The sequence below is a fragment of the Phytophthora cinnamomi genome, assembly GCF_018691715.1.
Source record: "Phytophthora cinnamomi strain GKB4 chromosome Unknown Contig102, whole genome shotgun sequence".
NCBI classification, from domain to species: domain Eukaryota; phylum Oomycota; class Peronosporomycetes; order Peronosporales; family Peronosporaceae; genus Phytophthora; species Phytophthora cinnamomi.
In genome coordinates, this window is record NW_027151035.1 from 1134566 (window position 1) to 1159513 (window position 24948).

At 51.1% G+C, this 24948-nt stretch overlaps 10 protein-coding genes across 10 annotated transcripts; 4 read left to right on the forward strand and 6 right to left on the reverse strand.

Annotated features, from left to right (window-relative positions):
• Window positions 1-302: 302 nt before the first annotated feature.
• IUM83_08060 (serine protease trypsin-like protein) lies at window positions 303-905 on the reverse strand (the record flags this gene model as incomplete). The annotated part of the gene is made up of 1 exon (XM_067932411.1): window positions 303-905. The coding sequence occupies one exon, from the start codon at window positions 903-905 to the stop codon at window positions 303-305; it is 603 nt and encodes a 200-aa protein (XP_067782951.1).
• Window positions 906-1214: 309 nt separating this feature from the next.
• IUM83_08061 (zinc finger bed domain-containing protein 1-like) lies at window positions 1215-1664 on the reverse strand (the record flags this gene model as incomplete). The annotated part of the gene is made up of 1 exon (XM_067932412.1): window positions 1215-1664. The coding sequence occupies one exon, from the start codon at window positions 1662-1664 to the stop codon at window positions 1215-1217; it is 450 nt and encodes a 149-aa protein (XP_067782952.1).
• Window positions 1665-3959: 2295 nt separating this feature from the next.
• IUM83_08062 (MADS box transcription factor) lies at window positions 3960-4439 on the forward strand (the record flags this gene model as incomplete). The annotated part of the gene is made up of 1 exon (XM_067932413.1): window positions 3960-4439. One exon carries the CDS (start codon window positions 3960-3962, stop codon window positions 4437-4439), a length of 480 nt encoding a protein of 159 aa, XP_067782968.1.
• A 1655-nt stretch (window positions 4440-6094) lies between these two features.
• IUM83_08063 (Retroelement pol Polyprotein) lies at window positions 6095-6670 on the forward strand (the record flags this gene model as incomplete). The annotated part of the gene is made up of 1 exon (XM_067932414.1): window positions 6095-6670. The coding sequence occupies one exon, from the start codon at window positions 6095-6097 to the stop codon at window positions 6668-6670; it is 576 nt and encodes a 191-aa protein (XP_067782953.1).
• Window positions 6671-10295: 3625 nt separating this feature from the next.
• Window positions 10296-10831, reverse strand: IUM83_08064 (Kelch repeat-containing protein; the record flags this gene model as incomplete). Its single annotated transcript, XM_067932415.1, has 2 exons — window positions 10296-10434; window positions 10704-10831. The coding sequence occupies 2 exons, from the start codon at window positions 10829-10831 to the stop codon at window positions 10296-10298; spliced, it is 267 nt and encodes an 88-aa protein (XP_067783038.1).
• A 946-nt stretch (window positions 10832-11777) lies between these two features.
• On the reverse strand, window positions 11778-13300 carry IUM83_08065 (Kelch repeat-containing protein; the record flags this gene model as incomplete). Its single annotated transcript, XM_067932416.1, has 3 exons — window positions 11778-11808; window positions 11888-11947; window positions 12066-13300. The coding sequence occupies 3 exons, from the start codon at window positions 13298-13300 to the stop codon at window positions 11778-11780; spliced, it is 1326 nt and encodes a 441-aa protein (XP_067782950.1).
• A 4519-nt stretch (window positions 13301-17819) lies between these two features.
• On the reverse strand, window positions 17820-18303 carry IUM83_08066 (arsenical-resistance protein; the record flags this gene model as incomplete). Its single annotated transcript, XM_067932417.1, has 2 exons — window positions 17820-17827; window positions 18063-18303. The coding sequence occupies 2 exons, from the start codon at window positions 18301-18303 to the stop codon at window positions 17820-17822; spliced, it is 249 nt and encodes an 82-aa protein (XP_067783040.1).
• A 1388-nt stretch (window positions 18304-19691) lies between these two features.
• Window positions 19692-20147, forward strand: IUM83_08067 (bZIP transcription factor 1; the record flags this gene model as incomplete). The annotated part of the gene is made up of 1 exon (XM_067932418.1): window positions 19692-20147. One exon carries the CDS (start codon window positions 19692-19694, stop codon window positions 20145-20147), a length of 456 nt encoding a protein of 151 aa, XP_067782967.1.
• Window positions 20148-23185: 3038 nt separating this feature from the next.
• On the forward strand, window positions 23186-23656 carry IUM83_08068 (putative secreted RxLR effector protein; the record flags this gene model as incomplete). Its single annotated transcript, XM_067932419.1, has 1 exon — window positions 23186-23656. The coding sequence occupies one exon, from the start codon at window positions 23186-23188 to the stop codon at window positions 23654-23656; it is 471 nt and encodes a 156-aa protein (XP_067782948.1).
• A 401-nt stretch (window positions 23657-24057) lies between these two features.
• On the reverse strand, window positions 24058-24576 carry IUM83_08069 (uncharacterized protein; the record flags this gene model as incomplete). Its single annotated transcript, XM_067932420.1, has 1 exon — window positions 24058-24576. The coding sequence occupies one exon, from the start codon at window positions 24574-24576 to the stop codon at window positions 24058-24060; it is 519 nt and encodes a 172-aa protein (XP_067782949.1).
• Between the last annotated feature and the right edge of the window lie 372 nt (window positions 24577-24948).

Consider the following 24948-nt stretch of genomic DNA (forward strand, 5'->3'; position numbering starts at 1 on the left):
GCCGCCTACCACGCGAACGAATCGACCTACCTATGCCGGTTGAGATACCAAATTACATTGCTGATGACTCCGAGGATGAGGAGCCTGCAGCAGTCGAGCTGCCAACTGACAGCGCTTCCGAGCCCGATGAGGGTCATGGCGGGCTGAATGAGGAGGTGCTATAGCAAACAGGTAGACCTAATCGAGGAGAGTAATACACGTTTGTTAACCTGGATGAGCCGTCTGATCACTTCCTGATCACTGATAGGGTAATTTGTCTGATCCTATACCTGATCTGTACCGTATATGACCCCAACTGGAGGTTACCGAACGTCGATGCGCAGCAGCTCGTTGGATTGAGCGCTTCCCTGTGCCGTGGTACCCCACCCCATGACCGTCGCGTTGCCGCCGCCAGCGACGTCTGAGTCGTCGGCCTTGGCGAGCGCAACGGGAGGGAAGGAGCTGGCCTCCTCCAGTTCCAGCACTAGGAAGTCGTACGAGTTGGTCTCACTCGCATACGTGGGGTGGCGGGTCGTGCTCACGACCTTGATTTGCTCACCGTCCTCGGTGCCACTTAGAAAGTGAGTGCCAACGGAGACGTACTGGATGTCTCCAGCTATGCAATGCGCGGCGGTGAGCACGTGCGTCGGCGTGATGAGGGAGCCGCCGCAGAAGTCCGTGCCATTCGTCGTCGGTCTAACACCAGTGGTGTACGTCTTGGTCCCGGGAGGTACGATACCTCCCCCGAGGATTAGCGGCTCGATGTCGATGGGAGCCGTCGAGTCGTTGCTGGTCAGGAACTGCGAGACGTACTGCTGGTAGTCGAGCTTGGAGAGGTTGTCGCCGTCGAACTTGATCTGTCCATCGGCGTTGGCCGCGAGGGTGGCCGCGATAGCAGTCAGGCGCACAAGTCCAGTGAGGTTCATCGTTGCTGGGATGCAGCAAAATGGAGAATGAGCTGTTCCTCGTCGACGTAAGGCTCGAAATTTGTGTGAGTTTCGCCGCAGAATAAACTAGTTTAAAGCGGCGAAAACTAGTTCGAGCCGGTTTTATCTGCGGCGAAAACTCACCGGATTGCAGAGACCTGCGTTTAGGACTACAGACGCATTCTAGACGCAGGAAACCTTATGCAGCTAGCTTTGGGAGTAGAGTAGAGTAGGACAGGAGAGGGCTTTCTAGGACACCGCGAATGAAAATGAAAGGTGTGTGATAGTGTATTATGGAGTTAAAGAAATCTACGCACTAAACTCGGTTCCTAAAAACTCGTAAGAGTAGTCCAGGACGTGATCCATTTGTTGCACGTGACTCACTTGCTCGTCTGCCACGGTGTTGTCCCTTGACAGCTGATCCTCATCATCCTCGTCGTCGTCCGAGCATGAGTCGTCTTCTACTTCGTAGCAAATTCCACTTGCCCCGTTACCGTCCTCCGCGTCATCCTCTATGACGTCCTCCAACTCCGACGGGTCCGAGATCACCTTCTGCAATGGCTTCACGCTGCGCTGATTCCAATATAAGCCGACCAACTTGTTAACATTCTCAAGGCCAAGATGGTGTCGCCGATCGGAGTAAATAAACTTGTGTGCACTCCAGCTTTTCTCTGTAGCAGCCGAGGAGGTCGGCACCGGGAAACCCTGCGCGCTATACGGAACAAAACAGGGTAGGTTTTGCGACGCTCGCCCCACCATTCCAATGGAGCAGTGCGATCTTCATTCTTTCGCCGTTTAGGAGTCCAGTCGGCTTTAATGTTCCAAAATACTCCCGCTTCATGAAATGCATGCTGTATTTCATCTTCTGAGTATCCAAGTCGTCTTGCCACTTTTTCGATCAGGTTCTTTGTCTGCTCCCGGTCGTCATCGATGAATCCATTGGGGTTCTGGGCAGGATCCAAGAAGTACCCAAGCCCCATGGAATCTGTGTGAACAAACTCCCATCTCTTCTTAACCAAGCTACGGATAGCTGCTGCAGCGGTAACCAGAGACTTTGGTTCACAATATAATGTGTTCTCCATCAGATCACGAAATGCCCAGAAGACCAGAGATATACAGCATCGATCTGACTCCATCAAACCAAGCTTCTTAATAATCGGGCTCAGCAGCTTGATTACTTGTTCACCTTTTGCTCATAATTCTTCATCCTCCACGAACTCATTTACGCGTTCAAGGCAATTGCTTTAACAGATGTTTTCGGCTGAATTTCTGCCGCTTCCCTTGCTCTTCTGCTCTTCTTCTTGGTGCGTGTGCTCCTCTTTGTCGAGATCGCACTTGAAATTGTTGGGACCGGCTGCCTTCGCCGCGTTTTAGTTCCTTTGTAAGCTTCCATGAATTCGTCGTTATCGAAAACACGGGTGACCGCCTCCCTATTCCGAATCACGTTCACCAGGCATTGATACGAGGAAAACCAACGCGTAGCAACGAACACTGAAAAAGAGCGACTATACGCTTTGGCACTATCATCGAGAGCAATGGCCCGCTTCTCTTCCTTATATCGAGCAAGAAGCTGCGGCCTTTTCGTGAAGTACGTGGTAATCACCTCAGCACCAGCCGCTACTTGCTGTACGTCCTCCAACTTTGACACATCTTGAGAAGTAGATTGATGGTGTGTGCCGCACAGCCATTGCATGATATCCCACACTCTGCTTCGATGATCTCCCAAGCCTTTTTCATATTTGGAGCATTATCGGTCGTAATAGTTGCAATTTTCCCCGCCCCAATAATATCTCCCAGCCAGTCTACAACGCGAACCATAAGCATGGCCATGTAGGGACCGGTTTGAGATTCAGCCCCAGTTGCAATCGTGCACACATGTACTGGCGCCATGTTCGGAGCTGGCACCACCACATTGACGAGTTTTTCGCGTTTGGGATTCGCCCAACCGTCGTACGAGACCCCAACGTGCGCCTGGCCCGCCATCATGGAATTCTTCTCCTGCATCATTTTATCATGCGCGAAGTCGAGAAGATGACCACCAATATCCTTCGGCGTAGGAACGCGCAAATTCGGGCATAGAGCCGAGAAAATCCGTATGAAGCTTGGCAAAGCAGCGTGACGGAATGGCGAAGCAGACTCGTAAATGCAATCAACCACCAATTTGTCGAGCTGATCCTGCGAAACTGTACACGACTGGTGCTGCTGCTGTTGCTGCTCAACGTCGCGTGGAGGTGGATCAGAAAACTTCACTTTGTCGTTGTTTTCTCAGTGCTGCTTCCTCGGCTTGATCTATCATCAAGCACCGTCTCTTGTTCTTTTCCACCAACGTGTACCCACTACACTTTTCCAAGTGGCGCTCAAGTTTCGGGCACTTGGGGTTCGCTATGACGGTGCCACATCGCTTACACGCCACATCACCATTATCCCTGCCATTAAAAAGATCCCAGACTTCGCTACGAGGATGGCCTCCGGGGTGTGGCATTGCTGCTCCATTGAAATTATGCATTAGAGCACCCCGTCGCCAGCAATCCCACCGCCGCTGGCTCACCTTCCGGTCTTCAGTACCTGTAGCGCGCACTCCACGCCCTTGAACTTGTAGCTGCTTGTGCTCGGAGAGTTGAAGTTGAAGTGCGCGCGGGTTGAGGAGTGAATGTCCCGAATCGTACTTAGTAGTCGAATTTCGTACTTAAGACGGGTTGTCGAGTTTTCGCCGGCACAAAATAAATACAGCCGCTTATATCTAGGTTTAAAACTACCGGCGAAAACTACCGGCGAAAACTACCGGCGAAAACTAAACACGCACTACTCGAAATCAATATCAACTCCGAAGTATCGTGGCGTGGGCGGCTGCAATCCACGCGCAAGCCGTAGTTCTCAGACGTATAGTTGATCCATACGCCGCTCAACTATCGTTGCAAGCGTATTGCCCGCTCACTGAATCAGCTTGTTCGTTGCACGATTCCAGCACCAGCACCTCCAAGTTGAAGTAATGACACAGCATAAAGCCTTCGACACAAAGATCAGCCTATTTATATCACTATTGATCGAGTCGCTATGGAGCTCTTCCCGCCGCCAACCGTAGAAGAGAACGAGGCGCGCTACTGCTTCTTCCTGCCGGTGCCTCCCACCAAGCAGACCGAACAGGACCTTCTCCTTGCAGCTGTGCAGCAGTGCAGCGCGTTCCTGGACTCCGCGGCGCAGCAGACGCGAGGTTTCCTGTGGCACAAGCATCGGTTCCACCTCAAAGTGAACAGGACCAAGAGTGGGTGTTATGTTATGTCCGGACGAACCAGAGTCGGTGATGCCATACAAGACGAGTGGGTCGTAGCCAAGCTCGTGTTCGACATCACCAAGCAGTTCTCAGGAATCGTGGGACGTATCGCAGACTCAGACGGGGAGTTTCTGCTCATTGAGAGCGCCGAGGCGCTGCCCGATTGGATCACGCCCGAAGACAGTGATCGGCGGGTGTTCGTGGTGGACGGGAAGCTGCACATTACGTCGCCTGCAAGCGCCTGCAAGAGGGGCAACGACTGAGATCTATTCGATGAAGACGCGTTGCGGCAGGTGCTGGATGCAGGTGTCAAGACGGAAGCGAGTGCGGCGGTGCAGCGGCTGATTCAGCATAAGTTGAAGGAGGTGCCGGCCTACCTGCGTAATAATCACCATCGAGTGAGGTGCTTGCTGCCGGAGAGAGCTGCGAGAGTGTTTGCGGCGAATGGGGAGCTGGTAGGGCCGGCGGTTGAGGCGCTATACTATCGTGAGCCGAAGCAGGCTGGGTTGGTGTGTAGCAAAATGACCGGTTTTTTGCCTGAAGGAGAGGTGATTGTGGAGCACATGGTCTCGTTTTCGAGGGCGATGTTTGCTCAGCTGAAGCAGCAGGAATTCTTCCCGCCCAAGTCGTTTTTCCGGCGAGATGCGCGCTATCGAGTACTGGAAAGGTTGAAGAGAGATGAGAACACGCACCCGGAGGCGCAGTGTCAGGCCCACCTCTGGCCTGCTGAGCAAGCAAGCCAGAGCGATGCGGCGCAAAGGCTCTGGCTTGCTTGCTCGCGGCCAGAGGCTTGAAGTTCCTGTGACAGCTACCCGAGAGGGTCAGCCGTCACAGTGAACATGCATTTTGTAGGGAAAACATGAAAAAAAAATGGAACATGCATTTAGTAGAAAAGAAATGAAAAGAAAACAAAAAGACGCAGGGTAGCACATAGTAAAAAAAAAAAAACAGAAATACGCAAAGAGAGCCCTGTGCTCGCGTAGGAGCGCAGCGAGGCATGCATGTTAGGCTAGCAGTAGCAATTCAGTATTAAATAAACCGTCTACCCCGCACATCGATCACAACTACCGCGCTTCTCGACAGGACCAACACTCGCACCCACTTCAACGACAAACACTCTTCGGCCCAACGCGACATCTGGTATCACTTGGAGGGGGAAGGCTCGCTGCTGCACGGCACGCAACTGGAGGCCTTTTCAGCTTGAGGTGTAAGTGTAACGTTAGCGTGACCAACCCAGCTGTTGGGGAGACTTTGGTACATTAATAGGGCAACCTATTATAGTACGCTGACCGTGGGAAATAACTGGAGGGCAGCCGTGGTGCAAATTTGTTTAGCATCTGGCCCCGGTGACAGCCCATTTGCCAAAGTAGCTACTGTTCTCAAAAGATTGCACCGCACCTAAGTCGAGCACTATAAGTCTCGAAGTCGGTTAATCAGTTTTTGTTCTTGGTAGCCCGGCACAACAAAATTTGGCGAAGCGAAGACCAGGACGACAACCGTCACCGCTCGACCTCTCACGCGTCATCGACCTCTCACGTGTCATCGACCTCTTCAAACGCATCGAAGAAGGCCAAACCCTCCCACAGCGCATAACTCGGCCAATTTTAGGAAGTAGCGTTGGCTATTTTCTTTAACAGGTTTTCTCTTTTACTTTCTTTTAGTCAGTGCCCCTAAAAGTAGATTGCTCCCATAGATATCAAGTTTCAAGGGTGAACACACAAAGTACGAAGTTTTCGCGTGTTCAAGATGGCAAATCCGGCCCAACTAATGCATAATATGTTGGCGGCCATGGAGAAGCAGACAGAATTGATCACCGATCTGCGCATGTCAAAGCAGCTGTCGCAACTAAAGCTGGATGGGATAAAAATGCCCAGCTACGGATGACGCTCAAGCTCAAGCGGATGAGTTACAGGCACTCATGGAGAAGGCACGTGTGCAAGTGGAAGAGACTGTCACTGCAGCGTCAGAAATGACGGAAGATGCTGGCTCGTGTGGACTACAGCCAGTGGAAGAACCGAGTTTGCATGCGATGCAACCGGAATTGGAGTCTGGTGTGTGCGGATCGCCGCCAGACCAGGAGACTGAGTTGCATGAGAAGCAGCGGGTGGAGTTGGTTCAGCAAGGATCGCAACCAACAAGTACAACGGAGACCTTGAAGGTGAACGCAGTGAAGTCCGATCGTACGAGTAACCTTTTCATCAGGAAGGGTCGCATCAATGGCAGAGATGTCCGGATTCTGTTGGACACGGGTGCAAGCACGAACATGATTATGCCAGGTTTGGCCAGTAATGTGCTTCTGTCAAGACGACTTCAAGCTCAGTGCTTTGATGGCACGTTGACACCGGCGACGGATGCCAAACACGTGGAAGCGCCAGTGACCATGGATGGATACTTCTTTCCAGCGATCGAGTTCGTGGAATGGAAATTGCCGGAGTCGCACGACGTCATTTTGGTGAAACCGTGGTTTAAGGACTACAACCCTCAAGTGAATTGACAAAAGGAGGAGGTTGTCATACCTGACCGGATGCAATTCATCGACGTCGATGCACCGTCGTTCTCGCACAACTTGAAGGAAGGCGAGTATGAGCAGGTGTTTCGGGTAAAGATACAACTTGTGCCCAAAGTGGAAGGAATTCCAGAACCGATCTTCAACGTAGTCGGTAAGGAGTTCAAGGATGTGTTCCCGGAGCAATTACCAGACGGATTGCCTCCGATGCGTGAAGTCAACTTTGAAGTGACGTTGAAGAAGGGAGCACAACCAAGCTCTCGTGCACCGTCCTCCATGTCAAAGATGGAACAGGATGCTTTCGAAGAATTTGTCAAAGACAAGTTGAAGAAAGGATAGATTGAAGCGTCGAACTCACCGTGGGTTTCGAACATCTTCGCTATCCCGAAGAAGGACCCAGTCACAGGTCAAATGCCGAAAAGGGCTGAATGGTTGCGTAGCGGCAATTTGAAGATTCCGTTGCGTTGGGTGTTCGACTACCGCTATCTCAACAGCGTGACTGTCATTACCAAGATCCCGTTGCCAATAATCGAGGAGTTGTTCGATAAGATGGTAGGTTGTGTCATCTACACGTTGATCGACCTTGCGCAGGGATATCATCAAATGCGGGTGGTGAAGTCAAGTCGTCCGTACACTGCGTTTCGAACACACAAGGAAACGTAGCAGTTGTGTGTAGCGCCCATGGGAGTGGCTGGAATGCCAGGGACATTGCCCAGGCTCATGCACAAGCTGTTCGACAAGTACGAATTTGTCGTCGTGTATCTCGATGACATCTGCGTCTTCTCGAAGAGTATGGAGGAGCATGTGGAGCATCTGCGTGCAGTTTGTATGGTACTGCGTCGTGAGAAGCTTTTTGCGCACATGGCAAAGTATTCGTTTCGTCTGTCTGAAGTGGCTTTCCTAGGACATGTTGTCTCTCAGGCAGGAGTAAGGTTGATCCGCGTAAAACGGAAGCGATAGCCAAGTATCCGACTCCAACGAATCGAATGGAGTTGTTGAGTTTCTTGGGTTTGGCAGGATATTATCGCAGATTTATCTGTGATTTTGCCGACATTGCTCGTCCGTTGAGGGATTTGATGAAGGGAGATGCCCCATGGAATTGGACGAAGCCTGTGGAGGACGCGTATTTGCATCTCAAGCTCGCACTTCAGCAAGCGCCTACGCTGAAGTTGCCGGACTTTGAGCGACCGTTTATCGTGACGACGGACGCGTCAGGACATTGTATTGGTGGAGTTCTGTCACAGAAGTATGACGGAGCAGATCATCCGATTGCCTTCTATTCGAAGAAGTTGGATAAACATGAGCGTGGATGGCCTACGCATGAGAAGGAGCTACTAGCTATCAAAGTGGCTACGGAGAAGTGGAGACACTATCTGTATGGACGCCCATTCGACGTCTACATGGATAACGCAGCGTGTTCGTGGATGTTGCATCACCCACGAGTGTCACCAAAGATGGCTCGCTTTTTGACGCACTTTTCGCAATACACGTTTACTTTGCATCATGTGCGAGGTAAGATGAACGTTGTAGCGGATGCGCTCTCACGGCCCCACCGGATGGACTGGAAGACGAAGAGGAGAAAGAAGCACCTCTTCCGGATGTGACGTATACGGTTCATGACTGCGACGACGAATGCGCGAAGAATGCCGCACCAGTTCATGACCACCGTATTAAGTCTGCAGTGTTGCGCAACTTGTCAACGGATGATACTCACCTGTTACTCGACGATGTCGACTTACGGGGGGGGGTCGTCCGATTGGCGTAGCACAGCAGCAAGTCAACAGCGTCGACTATCATTTCGTAAGTCCGCACTTGGCCCCTGAGACGAAAAGAGCGTTTCAGGAAGGATACGAATCAGACCCTGCTCTCAAGCAACAGTGGTTTAATGGAGCAGGAATGGAGAAGTTCGTCAAGCACAACGATCTTCTGTTTTTCAAACAGACGAAAGGCGAAATTGGCTACCGACTGTGTGTGCAGAAGATAAAAGAACTTCGCACAAATGTCATGATCGAATTTCATGATGAAAAGACGTCAGCGCATCCTGGAAGTCGACGTACGTACCTGAAAGTAGCGCAATGGTATTACTGGCTGACTAAGGACCGCGACGTAAGGGAATACGTTCGCACATGTGAGACTTGTGCACGATGGAAGTCCAGCAGCCAGAAGAAAAGGGATCGCTGATACAAATACCAGTGTCAAAAGAATGCTGGGAAGTGGTGTCAATGGATTTCATCACGTGTTTGCCAGTGTCGGAAGGGTTTGATGCAATACTAGTTGCAGTGGACAAGTTGTCCAAGCGAGCGAAGTATGCACCAACGTGTTCGACAGCTGTCGCGAAGGACACGGCTAAAGTGTTCTTTGATGCAGTTGTTCGGTATCACGGATCGCCGAAGGTCATCATCAGTGATCGCGACTCGAAGTTCATCTCGGACTTTTGGAAGTCATTAATGAAGTTGATGGGTATCAAACTCAGTATGACAACTGCGCACCGAGCTCAGGCAGATGGCCAGACAGAGCGCCAGAACCACGTGCTCGAAGATGCATTGAGATGTATGATCTCGTATCACGGTGACGATTGGGTTAAACACCTAGGGACTATCGAATATGCGCATTCGACCCTCGTCAACGCATCTACGAAGTTCGCGCCATTCGGACTTGACACAGGACGTAAGGTGTCAAACATTGTGGCAGAGGAGATGAAAGACCTGCTGCAATCGGAGAATGATGTGCCACTCGCGGAGTTCGCGAAGAACTTTGCGAAGTAACGGCAGCAGATCGTAGAACGTGCTCAGAAGATTTGGAAGAAGCTCAAGCAAGACAAAAAGAGTACTACGATCGCAAGCGCAGACAAGTTGTCTTTAAAAGAGGTGACTTAGTGCTGATCGACACGAACAACCTACCACTGAAAACCGATAACAAGAACACGGAATTGAAAAAAGCGAATTAGCGGCTAAGAAGGTTGGACCGTTCGTGATTGAACGTATGGTGAACGACAACGTGGCTAAGTTAATACTTCCACGCACGATGAAACGTCTCAATCCGACATTCAACGTGGAGAGCATAAGGCAATATGGGAAAGCGAAGCGCAAATCAAGCACTTTTCGCATTAACGTCAATTCCTGGATGAATATTGACTCAGCCAACGCGAAATCAACCGGGGGGAGATGCCAGGCCCACCTCTGGCCTGCTGAGCAAGCCAGAGCGATGCGGCGCAAAGGCTCTGGCTTGCTTGCTCGCGGCCAGAGGCTTGAAGTTCCTGTGACAGCTACCCGAGAGGGTCAGCCGTCACAGTGAACATGCATTTTGTAGGGAAAACATAAAAAAAGCATGGAACAAGGATTTAGTAGAAAAGAAATGAAAAGAAAACAAAAAGACGCAGGGTAGCACATAGTAAAAAAAAAAAACAGAAATACGCAAAGAGAGCCCTGTGCTCGCGTAGGAGCACAGCGAGGCATGCATGATGGGCTAGCAGTCGCAATTCAGTATTAAATAAACCGTCTACCCCGCACATCGATCACAACTACCGCGCTTCTCGACAGGACCAACACTCGCACCCACTTCAACGACAAACACTCTTCGGCCCAACGCGACACGCAGGCGGCAGACATTGGTGTCAAATTGACGTGCGGTCTCGAGCTGCTTTATGCATCACTCGAATCTTCTCTTCCTGCGCTAGCACCACACGCTGCGGATATAACAGCGGTTTTGGTGGTGACGGAGTTGGCTGAGTTGCCACACTATCGTCAAGGCGTCTAGCATGGACCAGCACACAGTAGCGTCAGTGCGCGTACGGGAATGGAAGCGAAAATGTACGATCCGTATCTGTCCTTAAAGGGAATTCTAGCCCTCTAAAGTCATCAGGAGATCATGATGAAAGCCGTGAGGTTCCAAGTTTAATGTGAGGGGCCGTGCAAAGTATGAGCTCCAGACGCGATACGAAGAATTCTTCAACCCATACCGCGCCACATCGAGCAGACCCCCAAAAGCACATGCAATATGCAGCACACAAAACGCAACGTACCCTAGTCGTCGCTGAGGAGAATCGTTGGCCTCTGTACCTTCGCCACCAGCATTACGGAGTTCATCCATGAAGTCATGAACGGCAGATATCTTGGATTCGATGACCCTCGACACGTTCAACTGCTGCATGTGCGAAGCTTCAATTGCTCGGACACGTTCATTCAGAGGCGGTATTGCGGCTTCGAGGCTGTGCTTGTGCATGTATAGCTCCGTCTCGCGTGCCATCAGTTTTTCGTGGATCGAGGCCCTTTCGGCTTCGGAACGAGCAAGGCGTCCTTCCAATGCTTCATTTCTCCGAGTCACAGCTTCAAGACGTTTGCTCTGCTCCTCACTATGAACCCGCATCAAGGTCTCTTGGTTCATGCTTTGCTGTTGTCGTGGAGTTTGCTCCCTAGTGATCATTGACAATATACGAGCAAGCGTGTCTTCCACTCGAGGTTGATGCTGCAGAAGCTGCAGTAGCGTGGTCTGGACCCCCACCTGCGCTGTTGTCAGCTCCCCACTTCCGTTGCTGCTGATAATATTGCTATTGCTGCTGTCTTGGCTATCCTCTACAAGTCGACGGCGTTTGTGTTTTTTCAATGCACTTGGAGAGGCCGCATCCACGTCCGTAGCGGCAGTGCCTGAGGTGCGTACCACTATTAGCTGCTGTTGTTGTTTCTGTGGGTTGGAACTTGGTTGGTTTGTGATGTCGGTCAAAACGCAGCTTCCGGTGGTAGTAGTGGTAGATCGCTGTAGTGTATCAGACCGAGATATTTCCCGTGGCGGTAACTGTCGAGACGGAGAGCTTGCAGGTGCTACCGATGCCAAAGAGCTCTGCGGCAATGACGAGGGCTGTTCAGCATTTAACTCGTCCGGTTTGTTGTCTGGGCCAACTGTTTCTGGAGGTGGTTCCTGTAGCGGTTGCGTTGACTGAGAAGCAGGTGGCGGTTCTTGGCGGGGTGGTGCAGACTGCTCGAGTCGTCCCTCCGACTGGGTAGAGTCCTGCGGCAAGCGAGCCGACTGTGAAGATAGGCGCGTCTGAACGGGTTGCTGAGGAGCTGATAACGCTACTCGAGCCACAGCACCAATTTTGTTAAAAGAGGCTCGTGTTGGTCGGGTACGTTCTGCAATAAAAAAAAACAATGGCAGCGTTAGATAACACAAACGAATGTCAACGAGCAAGCACAGGTGTTCACAACGTACGCGTGGCTGCCATCGATCGAGATGAGTTTCTGTTTGTAGACGGCGGCTGCATCAACACGGCTTGGGGTAACGAAAGTAAGTGCAAGTCGTCGAGCCACTGATGCGACCCTGCGTAGCCGCCGAAAACGAGCAACTTTTGCACAGCATCAGGTCCCTCTGGTTCTGGCCGAAACATTACCGTAGCGTGTGCTGTTCGCCCGACAGGAGGTTGATCATCCCGAGCCGTTTGGCTACTCCTGCGGCGACTGCTTCTCTGCCCTTCAGCGTGTCCGCCGTGAACCAGCCGATGTCCACATTGTAAACGTAGAGTTCATTCTGGCGCAGCGCTCGCCGTCTCCCGCCAAACAACACGAGATGGTTCGGCGCCGCGAACGTCAGCGAGTGGTTGATCCGGCACGACGGTCGGTCCCCCAGCGTCGCGCCCGCCAGCGAGTCCCAGCGCGCGTTGGCCACATCATACAGAAACAGCGACCCGAACTCCTGCTTCCCGTCCGTGCCGCCAAACAGGAACAGCATGTTCCCGTCGTCGCTCGCCGTCAGACCGGCGAGCGCGCGCGGCTGCGGCAGCTGGCCCGTCGGGTTCACGGCCGGCTTGACCCACTGGTTGAGCGGCGCGTCGAAGTAGAAAATGTCGTTGAAGAACGTCGAGCTGGACGCGTCCTTCCCGCCGAACACGAAGACCTGGTCTCCTCCCACCACGACGCTGCTGTGGGCGTGTCTGGCCCGGGGCTTCCACATGCTGGCGGCGTCCACGTGCCGCACCCTCAGCTCCTTCACTCGGAGCGTCGGCGCGTTGAACGCGCCCGCGCCCGCCTCTGCCTGCGTGTCACTAACAACAGCGTCGTCACTGGCCACCACCACGTTGCCCACCACCAGCACGCGCAGCCCCTGGGCGCGCTCGTCCTCCGCCGACGACTGCACGTAGTGCATGGAATGGTAGTCGCGCCCTCCCCCGGGGTGCGATAAGCAGGGCGCGCGCCGCACCACGCCCGAGCAAAGGACGTCTCCGCTGCGGAACAGGGGCGAGCGCGGCGATTGGGACGAGCCGCGCGACACCACGAGCCGCTTCCACTGCACGTCGGAGGCTTGCAGCTGCGCGTCCTCGGCCCTGCCGCGTCCGCGCGGAGCCGCGGGCGAGGACCTGCTGCTGATTGACGCCGCGTACCCCGCGGGCTCCAGGAGAAACACGTCCTCGAAGAAGACCTGGCCGTCGGCGCCCCCGAAGAGCAGCACGCTGGCCGTGGGCAACAGCGTCATTGCGTGGCCCGAGCGCGCCGCCGGAGAGGACGCGGTGGTGTGTGACGCTGCGCGCTCGTCCTGCGGAGCAGACGCATCCAGTTGCGTCCATAGCGGAGCCCTGGGGGCCGAGAGAGACGCCGCCGCGCCCGAGCGCTCCGGACGGCGCAGCTGCATGGAGTGGTTGATTGTTTAGGCCTTTCAGGTGCCATTACTGATTTATCTCATACCCTGTTGAATTTGATATGTGTTGATGAAGATATGTCCGTGGTTAATGCCTGTTATTTTGAATAGACTGTTGGGGAATTTGCAATTCGGTCAGGCGCTTGCTAATCAGTCAGGGCTCGAAACTTAGAACTATGGCACTCCTAACATTAGAATGACTAGACTGCAGACATGCAAGCGATGTTCTCCCACCACTCCACAAAATAGCAGTCATGGAGCTAACGAGATCCGCGTGCTGCTGACATTGCTCATCAATTTACTCGCCAAGGGTCTCGAGGGGACTGTGGCGGTCACTTCTTCATCATCTACCCCTTACACATCAAAAGCATACTCCATTCGATCGATCAACTCCAGCAACAGTTAAAGGGTTAAGTAGAGCAGTTTAAACTGATGGAATTCAAGTAGAAGTAAATGCGAAGCTAAGACTACTTTGGCCTGGTGACGTTGTAACTTCAGTTGTTGCCTTCTTTCGCAGGCCCGAACGTTGTGACCCCTTTCGCGACAGCGTGAGCAGACGACCGGCGAGTCATCGTGTATACACTCTCCTCGGCTGCGTATCCGTTTTGGTTTTTTTGGGCGACCTACTCTACGGTATGGTTCTGGACCTTTTGTCGTGCCATCACCGATTGCCGACTCGATATCTATAGGGACCATCGAGTTGACGAAGATGGTTTGTAGGCATCGTAGCGATAATAGGGTGCAACTGAAGTGAACACCGACAAATGCATACTTTGGCGCGCAGCACAGCCATGCACGCATGGGTACTGATACTCCTCCTAAAGGCCAAGGTGCAATGATTGGTTCGCTCGAAATCTGCAATCGTTCCGGGATTATTTACGACGAACATATCCAAGTAACTTTGAAGGAACTGATAGCTGTGTTGTTGGCTGAGAACCGATCCCTCCTGTAACTGTTTCAACGCGCGCCAAGCCGCATGGTACGAAATCGTTAGCCCATAAGCACTGCGTGCCCAGTTGACAACCAGCTTCGGACTCTTCCCGTCTCGGTTACACGCCATGCAATCTCGAGCAACTTCAACCAAGAATGCCTGGCTTACTTGGGATGGTAGCCGCTGACGTAGATCCGTGTGCGCAACATGGGTGGCAGAATGAGTTTTGTCCAGAAAGGTTATACGCACGACTCCTGTTTTCGATGATCGAGATCCGCGCAGCTGAAAGGAACACTTGGCGTGTGAGGAGCAGACTACTTTTAAGAAGTCGCGTCGATTTGAGGGCTTATTGAGCAAAAGCGTGAACTACACATTATCGCGCAATTCTGGCCTTCAGCTCCTTGATGCTGGGGAATTCCATGCCAACCGCAAGCTCCACATCATCGTCTGCGTCCTCCATGGCTAGGACTTCTTGTCTGGAAGCGAAAGTATTTTGTGGAGTGGTGGTGGGGCGTCGGTTGCATGTCTGCAGTCTAGTCATTCTAAGTTTAGGAGTGCCATAGTTCTAAGTTTCGCGCTCTGACTGATTAGCAAGCGCCTGACCGAATTGCAAATTCCCAATCAAACACCTGACCAAATTGCAAATTCCCCTAGACTGTTTGTCTGACAAACTGTGCTGGTATGTTGACCCATTCAGTTGAGATTGAAATAGAATACCTACTCTTTTGCATAGACTTTAAGAAACGATAGTACCTGTGACAAATGATTTATCTGTCTACTCAAGCGACATCCGTCGGATTTCTTTCTTCTCGAGTGGAGTGTTGAAGTTAGGCTTGTCACAGTCACACTTCTGCTTTGATAAAGCAGATCTTCTTTTCTATCGTTTTCTCTACGTTCAAGCTCCTACATTCCTACATGTCGATGACATACTGTCCTCCTCTGTCCTAATTCCTCTGTGAGGTCGATTACTCTAACAGAAAACACGTGGTACGACGCTCACATTCGACAGCCACGGGAAGCGACAATTTTATCGTTGAGGCTGTAGATGTTTTATTTGGTGAATTTGGGAGTAACGATGTCCAACATAGGTAAGTTAAGGTGCGCAACATGAGTTTCAATCTGGGAGTGCGGCCCGCAATTTAAAACCCAGAGCTGTTCCGGGTGAAACACGGCTTTGTGATTAGTGATATCGGATAGTGGGGGCAGTGGAGATGGCTACATTGAAGTTGAGCACGCGAGTCGAACTTCCATAGAGCTGTACCAATAGCAACAGCAAATGGAGATACATGTAGTATCCTAACTAATGCGAGAGCTGCAGCAGGTCAAACAAGAGACGTTAAAATGATCTACCGTGGTCGCCACTAAACTTACGGTACAGTAGTTAATTAAATTGTAGTTCGTCGTCCTTAGTGAAGACAAAAATCGCTTTGCATCGCAGATTTAGCGATGGTGTGCGACAGATGAAGGGCAACGCATGAACAAGTCCAAGTACGCTGGATCGGACAACGCTAACTCACCAAAATAGAAACAGCAAAGAAGTTCATCTTCGCAGTATTTCGTGAGCCACAGATTTCTACTGCAATGGCAGGGTTCACCTCACTAGATTATGGGACGACGACGACATAGAACTGTGTAACAGCATCCGACTTGTATTGTACCACGACTGCTTACTCCCGTCCACGTAAGATCTTGGTATTACGGGATGATGATGCAACGGCAAGGTTCGCTCATGACTTTTACTAACAGTATTGAGAATCGTTCGTTGTTGCTCGTTGTGGCGAAGTTAGCATGAGCTAGTAGTCGGTTGGACGAGCGCATCATTTCACAAATTGACAAATCGGACCTACCGTAGTATTTCGTAAGCCACAGATTTCTACTGCACTGGCAGGATTCATCTCGCTAGATTACGGGACGGTGACGGGATGGTAGAATTTCGCTCTGGAAGATTATCCGTGTACCCATGTGTCGGAAGTGGGCGCGGTGTCTGTAGCCCACTACGACTGCTTACTCCCATTCACGTAAGATCGGGATCACGGGATGATGATGATGCAACGGCAAGGTTCGCTTATTCTCTGGATTTTAATCCAGAGTTGTTGGGGCGATCCCAAAACCCTCCCAATTTTGAAATGATAGCACCACAACAGATTTATATCTGCATTATACCGTTGCAATCATTTCACACCAGAACTGAATGTTGCTTCTAAGGCCCTGGTTTCTCCGTCTGGGTCTGGGTCTCGGAATAAACGAAATTGCAATTCCCCAACGCTGTCCCCAGATTGCTGGAGCTGGGGATTGTGTTGCTGCTACACATACCCTGTCAAAACCGTTTCTAGCCTCGAGAGAGGACGCCTCTCAATTGGAAATTTCCACTATATCGGCATGCAAACAAGTGTCATGGAGATGATGTAGTTGCCCGCGCCGGATGCGACGCTCCGCCTGATGACTTCCCCACCCCCTGCGCAGCCCACCACTGTGAGTGCCTCTGGCGACGGAGGAGATTCTGCCCGCGAAGAAGCTCCGGTTGAGACGAAGCGCGCACCTCCCGCGTCCCCCGAGTACGTGCCACAAGCGCTGCAGCGTCGTTGCCTTTGTCTTCCATGGCAACCACGCGATTGTCTGCCTCTCCGAATTGATGCCTATCTCGGAATAAAATCCTCAAACAATTCCCACCCCCTTGGAGGTGGGAATTAATGGCTTGTATGGGGATAAACAGCCAACCAATCAGAATCGTTCAATTTATTCCGAGACCCAGACACGGACGGAGAAACCAGGGCCTAACTCAATACACATCCAACACAATGATGGTCACGAAGCACACTCACACGAGCAACAACCAGTAATACCTACAATATTGCATACTAGAATATTACACATTACTTAGCTCAAGCTCACAGTCCTGAAGATAGTTTGGTGCAACGGGCGCAACGATAGCACGCGGAGTTAACGGGCACATGCTTTCTCTCCCATCCAACGGGAACTAGCTCACTTTCACCTTTCATCACCGCTGTGGCTGATGCTTCAACACATTCGAGAGCTTCGCGCGCAGGAGGGCTAAGCACTTGACTGTACGACTGTTGAACAGCTTCGTGCTCAAGCGACAAATCCCGTCAAGGGAAATCATACTCCAGTTCGGGCTACGATGCGTCTTTACGGCGCGGTTACCTATTTTCCGGGTCGTATACGGATCGGACTTTAGGTCAGGATTTTCGGGAGGATTGACGTACAATGGGAAGCCCTCGACAAGTGAGTTCCTCGTTTGCACCGCCAATTTCGCTTCGCTCATGGCGGGCAAGGCGTCGGTTAATATATAATACCTACTTCGTAGTGCAACTACTCCGGCCCACGCGCCGACCATTGCAGACCTCCGCTTCGCTCCGGTTGCAAACGGTCTCTCTGAGGCCTCTTCGAACGATGTCGCCCATCCTGTGTTCCTTGTCTCTACATGACGCCGAAAATCACCTAGATTTAAGTCCGCAACAGCCTGTATAGGTACAATTCGGTCCCCCGAGCTACAAAAGCAACAAGCCAGGCGTGATGTAGATGCACTACCACAACATTTCATCTTTAATTTATAATCTCAAACTATAATGCTAACCGTCAGTACAAAGTCAAAGTTACCAGTTTTAGTTGTTACAAATTACGAAATAGTCCAGCTATAAGCTAAATTTAGTTGACCTAAATTCCTTTTGAATGTGCATATTTCCGGACCATTATGATGTATTTTCTTGATCTGTTCATCTGGTAAGAATATATAGGTTATATAACCGAATATAATCTGATCCCTGACCCAGTTCAAATCGGCAACCGATCTGCTGAACAATTTACCGTTCATGGCCACCATAGCGGCGCAGTACGCAGCGTCTCCGCCCGCGAGGCTGTTCCAGACCACGTCCATGGCAATGCAGCACGCGCAGCCCACGAGGCTGAGCCCCGTCATGTAGCCAACGTCGCCGCTGCAGAAGGCCGACGAGAGGAAGAACAGGACGAAGGGCCCGAGCACCCAGTTCTGCACCATCGTGAGCAGCACCAGGTTCCAGCGCACCTTGATGAGAGGCGGGTACATCATGACGAGCAGCCCCACGGTGACTTGTAACCCAGAACTTCCCCATGCAAAGCACGGCTTAGTTATTATTAACAGTATTGCGAATGGTCCGTTGTCGGCGGCGAAGTTCAAATCGGACCAGGTATTTTGTAAGCCACAGATTTCTACTGCAATGGCAGGGCTTATCTCGCTGGATGATGGGACGGTGACGGGATGGCAGAATTTGCCTGATCATATTGTAAACAGCGTCCGACTTGTATTTTGGTCATACCGGTATAGGCCATACCACTACTACTGCTTACTCCCGTCCACATAAAATCGTGGGATTACGGGATGATGATGGAACGGCAAGGTTCGCTCATGACTTTTACAAACAGTATTGAGAATGGCTCGTTGTTGTTCATTGTGGCGAAGTTAGCATGAGCAAGAAGGAGTGCATGATTTCACAAATGGACAAATCGGACTAAGTATTTCGTAAGCCATAGATTTCTACTGGAATGGCAGGATTCGTCTCGTGAGATTATGGGGCGATGACGGGATGGTATAATTTGCCTAACCACATAGTATTGTAAACGGCATCCGACTGGTAATGCACCACGAGTGCTTACTCCCGTCCACGTAAGATCGGGATTACGGGATGATGATGCAACGGCAAGGTTCGCTCTTGACTTTACTAACAGTATGGCGAATGGTTCGTTGATGTCGGTTGTGGCGAAGTTACATGAGCGAGTAGTTGGTTGGATGATCGCATCATTTCACAAATTGTCAACTAGGACCAAGTCACCACCCGGGTCCTGATGCAGACGTTCGCCGTTCGTACGACTGATGCAACCACCCAATTCACTACCGTCGGACCCCTTTTTACTCGAGCCAAGCGGGTATATGACACTACATGTAATAGGAGTGATCGAATGTCCGCGCGCACTGAGGACGAGATCTACCCACTCGAGACAGTTCCTAGCCCGACCACGTCGTCGTCGACACACGCTGATACGGCAATCTGTGCCCCCACCAACGCCTCTATCAGTCCTGGGCCAGAGCTTTATTATCCAACACCAAGTGGGCAGACTGGCACAGCTATCCATACGCAACGGCGTAAAACAGTCCGAGCGAACACAACGGATCGTCGGGAGCAATGCCGTCTCAGCCAAGCCAGATACCGATTTAAGCAGCGTACGAAGATTAAACTCCTTGGGGATGCCATCTCCATTCTGCAACGAGAAATATCGCAGTTGACGGTTCAGCGAGACCAGACCTTATGGGAAGGGAAGAGGAGCGTCCACAGTGTTATCGTGGAGTACTTTCATTTCTTCCGCCACGGCGTTGACGTGTTATCTGGGGCACACAATACTAGAATCGGCAGTAACGCGTGTGATGCGGCGCAGCGGCAACAAGTTTTCCTGGAATATGGGATGGCACCGAACATTGAGCTAGGGGAGAGTCGAGGCGTGGCAGCGTTAATGGACCATTGGTGTCAGTATTCGGCGTACTTCCAAGACTTGGAGTTCCGGTTGGAGCACATGAACGAGATGTCAAAGGGCCTCGTTATCGTCTCGGCATCTTTACGAGTGACGGTCACCACGGAAACGATAAAGCATGTCTTCCCGCACCTTTCACCTTGTCCCAGCGAGAACCGAGATGTCAAGGCCATGCTTCTTGGCAAAAAGCTCATAGGAGCGCAGCTGCTTCTCCCGTCGACGCTTCATTTTGAATGGGACAGCGCGACAAGGCAGATCGTACGGCTGCAGGCGTCCACGGACTTCTTGGTGCCTCTCTGTCGAGAATTTGGCAATCTGAATGATGCGTCCTTCGTGCTAGATGGGGCAAACATCACACTGGATGGCGCTATTCTGGCGCGTGGACTGTAGCACAAGCAGCAATAGAATATTGTACATGCGTGTCTAATATCCTTGGGTGTCTGTGATTTTCTAAGTCCAAAATGGGAACTAACTCTGGCACCCCGTTACGAGGAGTGGTGGGAATTCCATACAAGTTCGCACTGCCGAGGTCATTAGGTTGTATAAGAGCTATCTGACACTAAGCGCCACATCGAGACCAGTCCCTCCGAAAAAATCATTGTATTGCCTCTCCAATACAATTTTTCACAGTAAATAACTTATTTATGTTAAAAACCGCTTTTCTTCCAGTAAGGTATTGTTGGTACTGGTAAATATCAATGTTTCTTTTTTTTACGGAGAGAACTTTTTACGATGACCAGCTGTAAAAAGTGCTATAAAAGGTTCTGTTCACCACAGCCACCAGATACAGTCTGCGCGGTCACTTCCGACACGGGGGTACGGCAATAACCCGTGCTGTATTTATACAGAAACAAAAATTAAATTATAGAGACCATTTTGCGCGGGAAAATGACGCGGGTATAATAGCGTCGTTCAAAAAGCAACTCCACTGGGTCTACAACAAGCTGCGCGACCCCGACGCCATCAAGCACGATCCGTACGCAATCGATCAGCTCCAAGCTATGCGGTGGAGCGAAGAGGTCTGGCGTGAAATAACGGGGAAGAAGACGATCAAGAACTGCTTCCGCTACACTGGCATTTGCTACTTGGGCCCCAAGGACACCCCAGTTGACACTGATGGGTGCAGCTACGAAGACGACGTAGAGGTAGGCGATGTAATTCTTCGACTCTCAACCTTGCAGGTATAGATTCCTTAAATCAAATTACCTGCAACATTTCATTTCGCTCTGGAAGATTATCCGTGTACCCATGTGTCGGAAGTGGGCGCGGTGTCTGTATGTAGCTCGCACAGGCTGGCCCAAGCCTAGTCGGTAGTTCGCAATCTCTAAATTTACTGCCAGTGTCAAACGCTTTTGGAATGCGAGCACTGTCACCAAGTTGGTAAACGGCCAGTAGGTCTACTTACGATGCCGTGGTGAAGGTCAGGCAATTGTCAATACAATACTTTTCACCCCAATAACTTACTTCTTGGTATTCATCCTTAGCGACACTAGTTTATTTTTCCAAGCGGTACCAGTACTATTGCAGTATTATTATCGGAAGGCCTGATCAAGACTCTACTGCACCACTTAGTCATGACACCGGCTCTCCTCCAGCCCTAATACTGTATTATAATAGTGCCCCATGGGGCATTCCGTTAGTACCCCCCTGCTGGGGTGGGGTATTATTGAAAGGGGCACTATTAAAGGGATGGGGGCACTATTACAGGTTTTTACAGTACTTGGATTTGCTGGAGCAAGGTGTCCCTTCGCTAGAAGCTCGGCGCGGGGCCCACCTCCGTGGGCACGCGCGCGTGTTTGCTGGGCTACACGACATCTCAACCGCCCCCACCAGACATCTTTGAAATCCAGGCGACACCTACTGTATTTTCTATAATAGTGCCCCCATTCCTTTAATAGTACGCCACCCTATCGTAGTTGAGTCAAGCGGCTTCCGTATAGCTGACTAGAACTTGATTGCTACCTTCGCCCGCAAAACATCAAGCCCATCACCGACCGTGAAATCAAACCTCGCCATACGTCCCTTTTCACGGTATCTACTCAGTGCTTCACCTTTCTTTATCGTCAAGCAGCAACGAACCGTACTAGGCATCGTGCCTTCTTCTGCTCCAGAGAGGGTCTCTTGCATTTTTGCTATCTAAAGTAACGTTAGTTCTGAGGGCTAAAGTTATTCGGCCCGACGTCCGTTTTACAGTTTCATAATCTGATTTTAGCGCCATGGTGATTATACTCAAAGTCCGATTAAGAAGCCCTGATAGGGTGGCAAAATAGTGAAAGCGGCAATACAGTGTTTTGCCTCAATAGCGCAGCCATCACATCTAATAACCTCGCAGACTATATATAATCACCCTGTTTTTCACGAACAGCAAGATTCAGCCAATCACGCCATCGACAGTATGGTTCCGCCAATCAAATTACCACAACCGAGGACATAGGGGAAAACGTCAAAACAAAAAGCGTCACACTCATGTCATTGCGCGCCAAGATCACCTTGGTCGGTCGGAGCGACCGGAGCGACTCGCTCCTCATTCTTTCATTAGCCAAGCCTAACCAAGTCTACAAGCATCGAGTCTGCAATGCCGTCTCTTCCGAAGCCTTTCCAGAAGCGCCAACGCCTCACGGCTGCAGCGCCTGAAGTTGAGCGCTTGCGCGGCATCATTGCGACCTACTCCCACTCGTAGTCGACTAGTAAAACCTCTGTCACCCCATTTACTTGAGAAATTGTATACAAAGTACGACTGCGCTATTGAGGCAAAACACTGTACACCATTCCCCCAAAATGGCCCGTCCTTGGAATAGCCTGTGTACACCACACAAATTAGTACCGGAAGTGACGATTTTCAAGAAAACAGCGCTTTTCCCAGATTTGCAAAAATCGCCTGATCGTCATCCCACCAATTTGCAAAACTCACCAGATGCATGACCGCCCTGTGGTATTGCATACATACTGCACTAACATGTAGCCGGCCAAACGATTGGTATATATTCTCAAAACAGCTAATATGCCATAGTACGGTAATGTCCATGTGGGTTAACCACTTTTTACACGACTCGGGGACATTATGCTGATTTCGCGTTGGGCAAGTTCCCTTCCACCAATGTATGCAATACTACAGGGCGGTCATGCATCTGGTGAGTTTTGCAAATTGGTGGGATGACGATCAGGCGATTTTTGCAAGTCTGGGAAAAGCGCTGTTTTCTTGAAAATCATCACGTTCTATAGCCAAGAACTACAAATTTGTGTGTTGTAACACAGCCTTGAATTAGCTTTCCCATGGACGGCAGCCTGACTGAACTTGTCAACTTGATTGTGAAATGGTGTACTACAGTATAGTGTATTGCATGTAGTATTGTGGTTTGCAGATATTTTGTCGCTCGGATTTAGGGCTTAGATCGATCTCTGAGATAAAATAATTCGAAGACACGTCCATGCGTCTGACATCCATCCTCCTGGCAGCGTCGGTGGCCACCCTCCTCGCGAGCGGCAGCGCACTCTCTGCGGATGCCAACCAAGGGACAAAGGTCTCCGCTATGGCGTCTCCGGACCTCAGTGTGCTGGATGTAAGCCTCAACGCCGGTGACGAAAAGAGATCCCTGCGCGGCCTCAAAGCCGTGGGTGAAGAGGACGAGGAGAGGCTGGCCGGTGACAACATGTTCAGCATCGAGAAACTCACCAAAGCGATGGAGGACACCAAATACGCGAAGAGGCTAATGAGACGGTGGAAGCGCAACGGAATCGAGATTGAACGAGCAAAGAAAATATTGAACAGGACTAAATTCTCGAACGACTCAAAGCTCAACCTCGTGTACCGCAAGTACGCTGAGTGGCTCGATGAGCACTTCTCACGCGTGGGACCTGCTTCGGGCGGTAATAACCTGTTCCACCCAGCCAATCTTTAGAAGGCACTGAAGGACGACAAGTACGCGAAGAGCTTGTTCACGAAATGGGCAACGTGTCGCGAATACCCGGGGTCTTGTTCCAAAGAGGAAAGTTGATTAATTAGCAGAGATATTCAGGTAGAGAAAGCAAACTACGACTGACTACAACCCCTTCGCAGGTGTACCCCTAGTATGCTTTCGTTCACGCAGCGTGGTGGACGCGTGCCATCCATCACTATAAACTCTTGCCGCGTGCCCTGATCCAGTAAATCTAAGAAAGACCGTCCGTGCTTCCTTCATAGACAACGAGGCACACTCAGTGAGCTGCTATTCGACGGATCGGGATGTTGACGCTCCGCAGCAGCCTGAGCTTGATCATAATCCGCCGACAGTGCCCCCAAAGCTCTGTGATGCGAGGTGCGTTATTCAATCTGCTCGCGCAGATCGTCGTCATCGCTGGCATTGATGTATTCCCGAACCTTGGTGGGGACATCCTGAGCCAGAACCGCAAGTGGCTCCCATGAGTCTTCGATAGTTTGTAGACCCATCCATGACACAAACAATTCCCAGCGGTCCAGAGCTGCGTTAAAGCGGTGATCGCGGATGTCTTCGACGCCAAACACCATTCCTTGGCGCGACACTAATTCCAGCAGCTCTTCAGTCTGGTTCAGCTCCGAATCCGCGTAGAATTTCAGGCGGGATGCATGGACGTCGTACTCTCGCCCTGAAATGAGGTGCTGGATCATGAAGGAGTGCGGCTTCGCCTCAATTATCTTGAACGGCCCAACCCACTGTCCCAGAAGCTTGTTATCCGGTAGACGCTGGTCAATACGTGACCAAAGTACGTAGTCCCCGACATCGAAGTTGACCACTGAGCCCTTGTGTGCTGCCATATCTTGTAGACGTCTGCGCTCCTTCTCGTTCACAACGTCTTTGTACATGCCGTGTAGAGATCGACGCAATGCATCCAGCTGCTCGTCGACGACTTCAAGGTTAATCTCTCGAACAAAGTCAGCGTCGTTGCGACGACCGACAACTGCATCCAGCTGAGACGAAGTTGGAAGTCCTGTGAATAATTCAACGGGGGAGTGACCTCCAAGGGATTGTAGAGGCGTGTGGTTCAAGTTCCCCTGTAGCACCGGCAGTAGATAAGGCCATTCATGAAAGTCGAGGTCATACTCCAGCAGGAGGGCTCGCAGCACTTGTAGAACGTCTTTGTTGAGTCTCTCCACCGTTCCATTGAGCCACGGGGAGTAGACCAGCGAGAATTCTTGCTCGATTTTCATCCGTGCGCAAAGATGCTTGACTGTTTC